General features: G+C 39.7%; 1 protein-coding gene across 1 annotated transcript; it reads left to right on the top strand.

Annotated features, from left to right (window-relative positions):
• Positions 1 to 6,420: 6,420 nt before the first annotated feature.
• On the top strand, positions 6,421 to 7,701 carry LOC110563164 (olfactory receptor 6C2-like). Its single transcript, XM_021660162.2, has one exon. The coding sequence runs from the start codon at positions 6,611 to 6,613 to the stop codon at positions 7,631 to 7,633; it is 1,023 nt and encodes a 340-aa protein (XP_021515837.2). The 5' UTR covers positions 6,421 to 6,610; the 3' UTR covers positions 7,634 to 7,701.
• Positions 7,702 to 12,708: the final 5,007 nt, after the last annotated feature.

The raw sequence follows: 12,708 nt of genomic DNA, 5'->3' as shown, positions 1-12,708 counted from the left end.
AAGAGCTAATGATTGTTTGGATTTCCTCAGTGTCTGTTGTTATTTCTCCCTTTTCGTTTCTGATTTTGCTGATTTGGATAGTTTCTCTCTGCCTTTTAGTTAGTTTGGCTAACTATCTTGTTGTTGATTTTCTCAAAGAACCAGCTCTTGGTTTCATTGATTCTTTGAATTGTTTTTTTGTTTGTTTGTTTGTTTGTTTGTTTCTAATTGATTGATTTCAGCCCTGAGTTTGAATATTTCCAGCTGTCTACCCCTCTTGGGTGTGTCTACTTATTTTTTTCCCCTAGGGCTTTTAGGTGAGCCATTAAGTTGCTTGTATGAGATGTCTCAAACTTCTTTCTGAAGACACTTTGTGCAATGAATTTTCTTCTTAGCACTGCTTTCATTGGGTCCCATAAGTTTGGTTATGTTGTGCCTTCATTTTCATTGAATTCTAGAAAGTCTTTAATGTCTTTATTTCTTCCCTAATCCAGCTGTCATTGAGTAGCGACTTGTTCAGTTTCCATGCTATTTCTGTTGTTGTTGAGGTCCAGCTTAGTCCATGGTGATCAGACAGGATACAAGGTATTATTTCAATCTTCTTGTATCTGCTGAGGCTTCCTTTGTGACCAACTACATAGTCTATTTTGGAAAAGGTTCTATGAGGTGCTGAAAAGAAGGAATACTCTTGAATTTGGGTACAAAGTTCTGTAGACATCTATTAGGTCCATTTGATTTTAGGACCTCTGAAAGTACCATTATTTCCCTACTTAGCTTCTGTATAGATGATCTGTCTCTTGGTGAGAGTGGAGTGTTGAAGTCTCCCACTATTAAGGTGTTGGGATTGATGTGTGATTTAAGCTTAATAATGTTTAATTTACAAATGCAGGTGCTCTTGTATTTGGGGCATAGATGTTCAGGATTAAGATGTCCTCCTGGTGGATTTTTCCTTTGATGAGAATGATGTGCCCCTCCTCATTTTTTTTGATTAATTTTGGTTGAAAGTCTATTTTATTAAATATTAGGGTAGCTACCCCAGCTTGCTTTCTGGGTCTGTTTGCTTGAAAAACATTTTTCCAGCCCTTTACTCTGAGGTAGTGTTTATCTTTGTTGCTGAGGTGTGTTTCTTGGATGCAGCAGAATGTTGGATCCTGTTTCTGCAACTATTCTGTTAGTCTGGGTCTTTTTATTGGAAACGTTGATAGATAATAGTGACAGTTCCTTTTATTGTAGAGTTGGTGGTGTTACTGTGATTCATTCCTTGTTACTGTGATTCACTGCTTGTTTTATTTTATTTTATTTTATTTTTGTCGTGAAGTTATCTGTATCCTATGTTTTCTTGGGTGTATTTGCTTTCATTGGATTGGAGTTTTCTTTATAGTATCTTCTGTAAAGTTGGGTTGCTGTGTAGATATTGTTTAAATTTAGTTTTGTCATGGAATATTTTGTTTTCTCCATGTATGTTGATTGAAAGCTTTGCTGGGTATAGCATTCTGTTGGCATCTGTGGTCCTTTAAAGTCTGCATAACATCTGTCCAGGTCCTTCTGGCTTTCATAGTTTCTGTTGAGAAGTCTGGTGTGATTCTGATAGGTCTACCTTTATATTTTACTTGGTCCTTTTCTCTTGCTGCTTTTAATATCTTTTCTTTGTTCTGTAGATTTCGTGTTTTGACTATGATGTGATGTGAGGAGTTTCTTTTCTGGTCTAGTCTATTTGGTGTTCTGTAGGGCTCTGGTATGTTTATGGACATCTCTTTCTTTAAGTTAAGAAAATTTTCTTCTATTATTTTCTTGAAAATATTTTCTGGACCTTGAAGTCTGGAATCTTTTTTTTCATCTATTCCTGTTATTCTTAGATTTCCTCTTTTCGTGGTGTCCTTGATTTCTTGGATGTTTTGTGTTTGGAACTTTTCCGATTTTACTTAAGTATCAATTTCTTCAAGTGTATGATAATCCTCTTAAGTATTGGGGAAAGCCATAAATGTGGCTTGCCAAGAAAATGAAATCTTTGGATTAAGATAAATTTTTATCATTCATCAGAGTTGTGAGGCTCTGACTGGTCAGTTCACTGCTTTTCAGTATTTACATCTTTAAAACATGAATTTTTCTTTATTTTCCTTGAGAGTAAATATTTCATTCTGTATGATATTGTGTCTAATATATAATAAAAGCTGGCTATGGTAGAGCATTCCTCTAATCCCAGGACTCAAAGATGGAGGCAGAATAAGAAGTTTGAGATCATCCTTAGCTACATAGAAAGAAGATAATCCTCAGAGAAATGTATACTCAATGAAGAAACCAAACAAGTTCAGATGACATTAAACCTCCTTGAAGGTCTCTGAGGACATTGTCCCTTTGCTCTACAAATTTTCACAAGGTGGATTACACCACCATCAACTTGTTAGTAACTTTTGAAATTGAGCTACTGAGGACTGTTTTGTTGTTCTTGCACTCTGTGTGTGCTGGTAGCAATATAAAACAAACACTGCGGATACAGAAATTACAGGGAAGCCTGTCTCTGCCCCCAACCCTAGAAGACTGGATGAATATCTCTGACAGAAATGTTGCTGTTCCTTAATACTACTCACTCTTTGACATGGGAAATCTAGCGTAATTTTAGATGTGGCAAGAGGGAAGGAGACTAAAGTTGAGGAGAGACAGCTGCAGGCCCATGTGAAGATGAGGTGGATGGTGAGGGGGTGAAATGTGACTGCAGACAGAACAGGCAAACCTCATCAGTGGCTGCTCCACAGCGTGCTTCTCTCAAGGACCTCCAATGAATAACCATCAAAAAGCAAGTATGAGTTGTTGTGATATATCTTTACCATATTCTCCAAGTGCAGACAGAGAGTAAACAGATTGAAAACTTGGAATTCCCTTCGTTACAAGTGATACTTCAGAAAAGGGAGAAAAGCAGTCCACAGTTTTCCGATAAACTGTTAGTCTGAGGAAACACAAAGCTAGAATTGTCTGCAGTGGGTCACTCTCCTCTTCCTAACGAGAAGGACCAGGTGATAAGGCAGTTACAGTTGTTAATGTTAATTGAAACAGTAATTAAAGGGAGAAGGCACAAATTATTGCTCAGTGAATGAAATTGTTTTCAGCCCTATTTGATCTAAATTACAAAAATAAATAACTCTTCACCTCCCAGGAACTGTTTTTCTAGCCTAACATAGACCACTGATGTGCTTGCTAGAGTATAAAGTGAGGTTACAAACAAAAGAGATGTTGCCACAGGCTTAGCAGTGCTGTTAGAGTACTATCAGTTTTAATTTCTATTAAAACACAAGTCCCTAAAATCTGACACACTACTATGCCAAGTATTTTAAATGGTGTGCTTGTGTGTGTGTGTGTGTGTGTGCGTGTGTGTGTGTGTGTTGTACAGAGGTCATTCCTAGCAAATAGAAAAATAAAAGTTCTGATAGGAAGGAAGGATTATTGAAGAAGAGGGGAGCTGGAATAAGAGCACCAAAGTCTGTTATAAAGTTTTTAAACATTATACAATTAAATGAAAAAAAAAAGGAAAAAAGAAATGGGGGAGGGAAGAAAATTAAAAATGACTCTGATATAACACTGTCTGTCAGTCCTCCTCCTGCAAATACACAGCAAGATGCTCTCCCATTGGCCAAGAAGAGTGGCAGTGCTCCCTGGCCCCAAATCACTCCTGCTCCTCCGTGTCTTGCTAACTCGGATTTTGATGACAATTTTGATTGCCAGTTTTGGTAGAAAATCAATCTGAATTAATGGAAGAAATTATGATTAGCTGCCAGGATAACTAAAAACAAGTGTCAAGAAACAGAAATAGAATCATTGTTACCCTAAACTTAAAGCCATGTTTTTTGCTGCAATCTTTTATATATCAGAAAATAAAATATTATTTGCTACTGTTGTAGCCTGCAAGATCCTTTTGGGAATAATTTGTTCCTGGTCTTAATGTTATGCTCTTTAAATAATGGATACTTGTTAATTATTTATATGAGATTGGTTGTTTATTTGAACAACAAGAAAAATAAGAAACCTACAGTATCTTTGATGCTCAACAAGACACACATTTTGCTGCAACTGGCATGGCTGTCTTAAAACATAAGAAATTATGGTTTAAGTTTGTGGCAGCTTTATTCGCAACAGCCAGAATCTGGAGACAACCCAGAAGCCCCTCAACTGAGGAATGGATACAGAAAGTGTGGTCCATTTACACAATGGAATACTACTCAGCAATTAAAAACAAGGAAATCATGAAATTTGCAGGCAAATTGTGGGAACTAGAAAGGATCATCCTGAGTGAGGTATCCCAGAAGCAGAAAGACACACTTGGTATTTACTCACGTATAAGTGGATACTAGACATACAATAGAGAATAAACATGCTAAAATCTGTACACCTAAAGAAGCTAAGCAAGAAGGAGGACCCTAGGTAAGATGATCAATCCTCATTCATAAAGGCAAACGGGATGAACATCAGAAGAGGGAGAAAACAGGGAACAGGACAGGAGCTTACCACAGAGTAGGCTCTGAAAGACTCTACCGAGCAGTGTATCAAAGCATATGCTGAGATTCATAGCCAAACTTTGGGCAGAATTTAGGGAATCTTATGAAATAAGGGGGAGATAGAAAGACCTAGAGGGAACAGGAGTTCCACAAGGAGATCAACAGAACCAAAATATCTGGGCACAGGGGTCTTTTCTGGGACTGATACTCCAACCAAGGACCATGCATGGAGATAACCTAGAACCCCTGCACAGATGTAGCCCATGGCAGCTCAGTCTCTAAGTGGGTTCTCTAGTAATGGGAACAGGAACTGTCTCTGACATGAACTCAGTGGCTGGCTCTTTGATCATCTCCCCCTGATGTGGGGAGCAGCTTTACCAGGCTACAGAGAAGGACAATGCAGCCAGACCTGATGAGACCTGATAGGCTAGGGTCAGAGGGAAGGGGAAGAGGGCCTCCCCATCAGTGGACTTGGGGAGGGACATGGGAGGAGATGATGGAGGGAGGGTGGCATTAGGAGGGGATGAGGGAAGGGGCTACAGCTTGGATACAAAATGAATAAACTGTAATTAACAAAAAATGATTAATTTAAAAGATAAATTATGGTTTTTTATCTATCCTCTCATATAGGATTTTGTATGACTTGTCAATAAGCCATTGAACTAACCTAAAATTGCTACTTGAATAATTAATTCCTATTAATAATACAAAGAAAATTATAGGCTAGTGCAGCAGTTCTCAATCTGTGGGTCATGACTCTTTTGGGAGTTGAATGACTGTTTCACAGGGGTCACCTAAGACCATCAGAAAACACAGACATTTGCATTATGACCCATAACAGTAGCAAAATCACAATTATGAAGTAGTAACAAAGATAAGTTATAGTTGGGGGGTCACCAAAACACGAGGAACCATATTAAAGGGTTGGAATGTTGAGAACAATTGGATTAATGTATTATTTATTATGAACTATTCTTTTCCTTATGAGAATAAACTCTTCACAGTTTCTTTTACAGGATGAACATCTGAAAACAGCTACTTAAAAACAACTTTCAATGAGGGTTAAGTCTTGACATGAAGAAGTGACTGAGCCAATGTCATACTGTGGATCCTGAAAAATATAAAACTGAGTAAAGAGGCCCTTGCCTGGAGGTACTAAAGTGGACAGTGGAAGGACTATGAGAAAGGTGGTGTGTTCTAGTAATCTGTTTACTGGTTTATATGGACCCAGGGTTCCTGTATGTTTGACTGAATGATGTAGGTAGGTAGGCAGATAGATAGGTGAATGGGTAATAGATGATAGATAGATAGATAGATAGATAGATAGATAGATAGATAGATAGATAGATAGATAGATAGATAGAATTAGCAATGGGTGGGAAGAATGACTCAAGGAGGGAAACATCAGAAATTGTTCCAATAAGTTAGAAACATGCTGAAGAAGAGGTGTGACTAAGAGCGGGTTCTCGGGAGGGCAGCACTGCAGACCGTCCTCACTCCCTCCTTTGCCTAAAGTGTCACCGTAGGCCTATATCAGGTTTATGACCACGTTTTCTTACAGCACCACTTCAGAGATCTCTAACAGCTTTCTGAAGAAATGCTCTTCATTGCCAAATACAGTAATGACAAACAAAAGATACAACATTATATCTTCATTTTTCATCTCTTTATTTAAAATGAATCTGAATTCAAATAACAAACTTGTCACTTTAAAAAGAAACGCTACTGTTAAAGTTAATGAAAACAACATATGATTATCAACACAAAATTCTAATTAGCAGATATTTGTTGGTTTGAGAAATCGAGCATTTCAGAATGTTGGGAATGAAGAAAACTTTAAAAAGATGGATGTGGGCTAAAGAATTTCAGAGCTGTCAAGACTTCTTTTAGGAAAAGTAAGCTACAATCTGTACCTTGAGGCACTATAGCTGAGGCAATTATATGTTATACAAATAGGTTTTCTTTGGTTTGTGTTTTGTTATGTTTTATTTCTAGATAATGTAGAAATACCAGAGAATTATATACCTAATAGGAAGACAGACATTGCCAGAGAAGCCACAAAGAAGGTGGCGATAGGTGTAGATGTATTAACAAATTGATTCTCAGGTGCAGAAAACGGCGTGCATGCAGGCTCACTGACGGCGATGTCTTTGCTTAGGTTGCATTGCCAGGTTCTTCTACCACTTCTCTCTTCAGGTCCAAACACTCATGACTTGGCACCAGACGGGATGAGAAATCATACAGCAATAACAACATTCATCTTACTGGGGTTGACAGATGACCCAGAACTACAAGTTCTCATTTTTCTGTTTTTGTTTCTAACCTACATACTGAGTGTGGCTGGGAACCTCACCATTATCACGCTCACGCTTTTGGATCCCCACCTTAAAACACCCATGTACTTCTTTCTCCGGAATTTCTCTTTCTTAGAGGTCTCATTCACCACTGTGTGTATTCCCAGATTCCTGTACATGATGGCGACAGGAGACAACACTGTTACGTACAACGCTTGCGCCACCCAGTTGTTCTTTGTTGTCTTCTTCGGGGCCACAGAATTTTTCCTCCTCGCCGCCATGTCCTACGATCGCTATGTAGCCATCTGCCAGCCCCTGCATTACACCACCTTAATGAACACCCGAGTCTGCGCCGTTCTTGTTCTCGCCTGCTGGTTTGCCGGCCTGCTGATCATCCTCCCGCCTCTTGGCATCGGCCTCCAGCTGGAGTTCTGTGACTCCAATGTGATTGATCATTTTGGCTGTGATGCCTCTCCCATTCTCCAGATAACCTGCTCAGACACAGTGTTGATAGAGAAGATTGTCTTGGCTTTTGCCATACTGACACTCATTATTACTCTAGTGTGTGTTATTTTGTCCTACGCACACATCATCAAGACCATTTTAAAGTTTCCTTCTGCCCAGCAAAGGAAAAAGGCCTTTTCCACCTGTTCTTCCCACATGATAGTGGTTTCTCTCACCTACGGCAGCTGCATCTTCATCTACATCAAGCCCTCAGCAAAGGAAGGGGTGGCCATTAACAAGATTGTGTCTGTGCTCACGACATCAGTCGCCCCTTTGCTTAACCCGTTCATTTACACGCTCAGAAACAAGCAAGTGAAAGAAGCTTTCAAAGACACAGTAAAACGACTTGTATTTCTCACAAAGAAGTAAGTTTTTAGGCTAACGTAAATTTTGGTCTAAGTAACCATGAGCAGCATTCATGAACTTGACAATGTGTATTTTCCTCCCATCACATAGAGTGGAGATTTTTTTTTCCCAAGAACAGTTTTCTCTTATAATCCAAAAATAAAAATCAAGTAAATTGTTTCACTTTCTTTTAAGTTTTATTTTATTTATATTTTTCAGTTATTGTATTATGCAGATTAAATTACATAAATTTTCAATATCATACAAAAGACATGCAAATAATAGATAATTGTCTCTGGCCATATGGCCTTCTCAAGATGTGGAATCTAAATATTCATGCCTCACTTCTTCAATCTCATATACACATTTTGATGAGTCTTGACTAATCAAAAGTAAGTGAAGACTCTTTTAAAAACCCATATGATCTTAGAAATAAATTGGGACTTTGTACAGATGTTCATTTAGGTGTCATCCACCCAAAGAGCATCAGACCCGTCCGATACCTTTTTCTCAGAGGCGGGACCTGGGGCATCAACCCGCATGCAATCAGACATGCTCTTCTCTGGGTCCAAAGCGGCTGACCCTGAGTGCAGTGCTTAGTTCCGCCTTCCACCTTCCCGATGGTGAGTGCTCTCTGTCACGAACAACTCCACATTTGGCTAAGGCCGAGGATCTGGCTTGCTTCCATGTATGTGGACCTATCTGCATTGCCCCCGTGGCATGCCTGGGTTGGCTACCCAGAGGCTATTTAAGCTGTGGGCTGGCTTTCCCCGGGGTCCGAGGATTGTTCAATGTTCCTGAATAAACTGCATTGAAAAAAAAAAAAACCCATATGATCAAAGTTTCAATGCTAAGCACTAACAGCTTTCAGTTATTGATATCTCACTGGTTTATCTAAGAATGCTCGCAAAGCGGACCCTGACAGGCCTATCTCTGTTTATCTCAGAACGCTAGCAAAGGGGGCCCTGACAGGCCTATCTCTGTTTAGCGTGAACTGTGTACCCATTTCCTGAAGACTGAACATCTTCCCCTCCTGTTCTGTCCTTTTGTAACAATCTCGCCACGAAGAACTGAAGTTCAGCTGCTAACTCAGACATCTTAGGAATGGTTTATCTGGTGCCATCAGTACATCAATATCTGAGAAATTCATGTACATCTATGTGATACGCTCCTCTGAAGACCCCACTGTGCAACGCAATGTTTGAGATCTAAATACCTTGTTGAAAAGCAAAAGGAAATGAGGCTATTAGTTTTGTTGAAAGTTTATAGAGAATGGTGAAATGGGAACTGGATGTTCCTTTGAAATGGTCCTTTCTTGGTGAGTATATAGGAAGAGAATGAAAGATCAAGGTAATTACCTAGTATATGTGCAGATTATATGCATTAGTGATTAACTCTGGGTTACCAACAGAGCATTGGTGTAGCATGAAGGAAAGAAATAAAAGCTCTCTTCTTTGGTGTCATTTAACCATGAGCGAATCCAAATTGAACTCTCTGTATCTCGCTCCCTGTGTCTTCCTTTCTTTGTCTGTCCCTTGCAGTAGTCTGAATCTGTACCTGCATCAAATTCTGTGTCTGCCCCTGTGTCTGTCTGTGCGGTTGTACCTCTCTCTTTCTGTGTGTGCCTCTGTGTCTCTGTGATTCTGTGCATGTTTGTATATGTATGTGAATCGTATGTGTTGTCTATGTTTCTCCCTAACAAAGGGCTTCACTCTGTCTTTATTAAACAACATGAAACGTCACACAGGAAAAGAATGAGTTCTTTCCAGAAAAAATTTTAAATTGTTATTATTTTATTTTATTTTACTTTTTACAATTTATTCATTTTACAGCCTGATCGTAGCCCCCTCCTTCATCTTCTCCCAGTCCCACCCTCCCTCCTTCATCTCCTTATCCCCTTCCCCTCATCCACTGAAAGGGGGAGTTCTCCTCCCCTGCCCCTGACCCTAGCTTATCAAGCCTCATCAGGACTGCCTGGATCCTCTTCCTCTGTGGCCTGGCAAGGCTGTACTGCCAGGGGGGAGTGATCAAAGAGCAAGCAACCTAGTTCATGACAGAGGCAGCCCCTGCTCCCTTACCCTGGAACCCATGTGGAGACTGAACTGCCTGTTGGCTACATCTGAGCAGGAGGTCTAGGTCCTCTCCATGCATGGTCCTTGGTTGGTACATCAGTCTTACAGACTACTTTAACAGAGTTTTAAAAGGATTAAGTCACTGGCTCCAGCTGATCCCAACCAACCCAGATAACAAACATTGTTTATCGACCAGTATCCCTAAATGGTTGCTTTCAACCTTTATGGTAGATTTCAGGAGATCTTTACAACTTATTTTTTGTTGCTTTCAGCAAATGATATACGTGCATTATCTGGGTTGGAGCACTGAAGAATACAGAACTTAAAATCGCAGCTATACATTCACTTGGGTTGTAAAAGTTAAATACATGGAAAATCCAAGGCAAATAAGGTTGGATCTTACATTTTTCTTTTAAAGGCAGTTTAATCAAACAGTTTGAGTACACAGTACGATGATAGTCTTAAGTGACTTTAGGTGTATTTTTAGCTCTAGCTGTGAGCTGCAGCAAAAGTTCCAGTCTCTTAGGATGCACTTGGTATTTTCAGAACATCGCATCATCACAGACATGTGCAATGTCTGCAAAGGAAGCAGCATGCTATGTTCCTGTCTTTAATTTCTGGAGCTTGTGCCTTGCGTGAGTATTTTCTGTGATGGAAGAGTCATTTTTAAATTTTCCCCGGGGATAAACTGTGAAAAGTCCTGCATGAGTTCAGCGTGGTTGGACGAGAACCAGTAATCATCATAAAAATAACTTGGACCAAATTATTGAAATGCTTCTAAAGTGGTAAAGTCTTTCCATGATTTTTATGTTTTGTAATCATAAAAATAAAGTTTTATGCTTTCTCAATGTGTACACATCTATTACTTATTTTTATCAAACATCTAATTGCTCAGGTATATTATAAATAAAAGCATGATTATATTAAAAGTACAATATATATGATTTTACACATATATTATTAAAAATATAAAATTGTATTATAATCCTCCTTTATACTACAAAAATAGCCAAAGGAAATAAGAATATTCTCAAATAAAAAATCTTCTTTTCATATCTAAAATTTTTGAAACATCAACAAAACATAACGAACGTCCCCAGGCTCCTTTCTGACAATTACACACACACCTGCAGGGCCTGCATTTTTGCTCACCACTGTGTTATGGCTGCACCTGAAGTATGGTGCAAGCAGAGTTTATGACGGCTAATCTCCTGATTTCCTTTGGACAGTGGTGAAAGCTGAGAATATTCTGAAGAATCTTTTAGGCAGGCATGGCGGTACAACTGTAATCTAGGCACTTGGAAAGTAGAGGGGGGAAGGTCAGAAGTTCAAGGTAGGCTAGTTAGCAAGTTCATCCTAGGCCACACAGCAATTTCAAGAACTTCCTGAGCATATAAACCTACTCTCAAAACACAAAAAGAAAATTTTTAAGACTTTTTTTAATCCTGTCAGTTTACCATCAAAGAACTATGTATGTTTGGATAAAATAAATATTTGAAATTAATTAGGTTCGGAAAAGGCAGCCATCTGCTCATGTTCTGGAAATTGGGGCGCTCTCCTCCTGGTCACTCACTCAAGAAGAGGAAATGCAACTCAGAGCACATGTGCTGAGTCTTTAGAGCCTTAACACAGAGCACGCGTGGGGCAGGAGACAGGAACAGGCAGAAGGTCAACTGAGGCCAGGCTTGCATCAAATCCAGCTACTATGAAAACCGACTCTACCGAGTTTGAGCAACCAAACTATGCAGAACTGTGTAACATTTACTTTACATAAAGACAAGAATTGCACACTAAGGTAGCTAATTTTTCCATACATACCTCCAAAGGGATGTGTTTATGCAACCTTGCTCTCAATTCTTCCTTCTACCTCACCTCAGAATTACCAGTTTTTTCCATCAAAAAGTCTTCCGCTACCAGCAACTAAGGAATGCTGAGAGAGGAAGAAACAGCCTCCCCCAGGAAGAGCACACCGACGGGTCGTCAACTGGTCATGCCTGGAAACAGACACACAAGTAACATCATACAAACAGGGCAGATTGTATTTAAGAATATATATGGATACACATATATGCAGGAATTAATGAAAAAAGAGGCCGTGAATTTAAAAAGGAGGAAAAAAGAGAATGATATGATTATAACCTCAAAAAAATAAAATAAAAAATTTAAACAACAGTTCTTCTTTGAAGGTGTAGATCCACAGAGAGAGAAAATCTCACCCACAATTCATATTGGGGTCAAGTCCGTTAGAGTACCAACCTAAAACCTTAATCTCTCAGTTAAAATTCTCTTGAAAGCTACCTAAAGATATCCTGCTCCATGCCAGGCTTGATGGTGCACACCTGTAATCTCAGCACTCAGGAAAGCAGAGGCAGGTGGATTGCTGTGAGTTCAAGGCCAGCCTGGACTACAAAAAGAGTCCCGGACAACCAAGGGTACACATAGAAACCCTGTCTAAAAAATTTCTTTTTTTTAATTTTTTATTAATTACACTTTATTCATTTTGTATCCCCCCCATAAGCCCCTCCCTTCTCCCCTCCCCATCCCACCCTCCCTCCCCTTTCTGCATGTATACCACTCCCCAAGTCCACTGATGGGGAGGTTCTCCTCTCCTTTCTGATCTTAGTCTGTCAGTTCACATCAAAAGTGGCTGCATTGTCCTCTACTGTGGCCTGGTAAGGCTGCTCCCCCCCAGGGGGAGGTGATCAAAGAGCAGGCCAATCAGATTATGTCACAGCAGTCCCTCTTCACATTACTATGGAACCCACTTGGACACTGAACTGCCATGGGCTACATCTGTGCAGGGGTTCTAGGTTATCTCCATGAATAGTCCTTGGTTGGAGTATGAGTCTCTGGGAAGTTCCCTGTGTTCAAATTTTCTTGTTCTGTTGCTCTCCTTGTGGAGACCCTGTCCTCTCCAGCTCTTACTATTTCCCACTTCTTACATAAAATTCCATTCACTCTGCCCAACAGTTGGCCATCAGGCTCGGCATCCGCTTTGATAGTCCGCAGGGCAGAGGCTTTCAGAGG

Source organism: Meriones unguiculatus, chromosome 18 (genome assembly GCF_030254825.1).
Source record: "Meriones unguiculatus strain TT.TT164.6M chromosome 18, Bangor_MerUng_6.1, whole genome shotgun sequence".
In the NCBI taxonomy this organism is placed as follows: domain Eukaryota; kingdom Metazoa; phylum Chordata; class Mammalia; order Rodentia; family Muridae; genus Meriones; species Meriones unguiculatus.
This window is presented reverse-complemented; position numbering and strand designations above follow the sequence as displayed.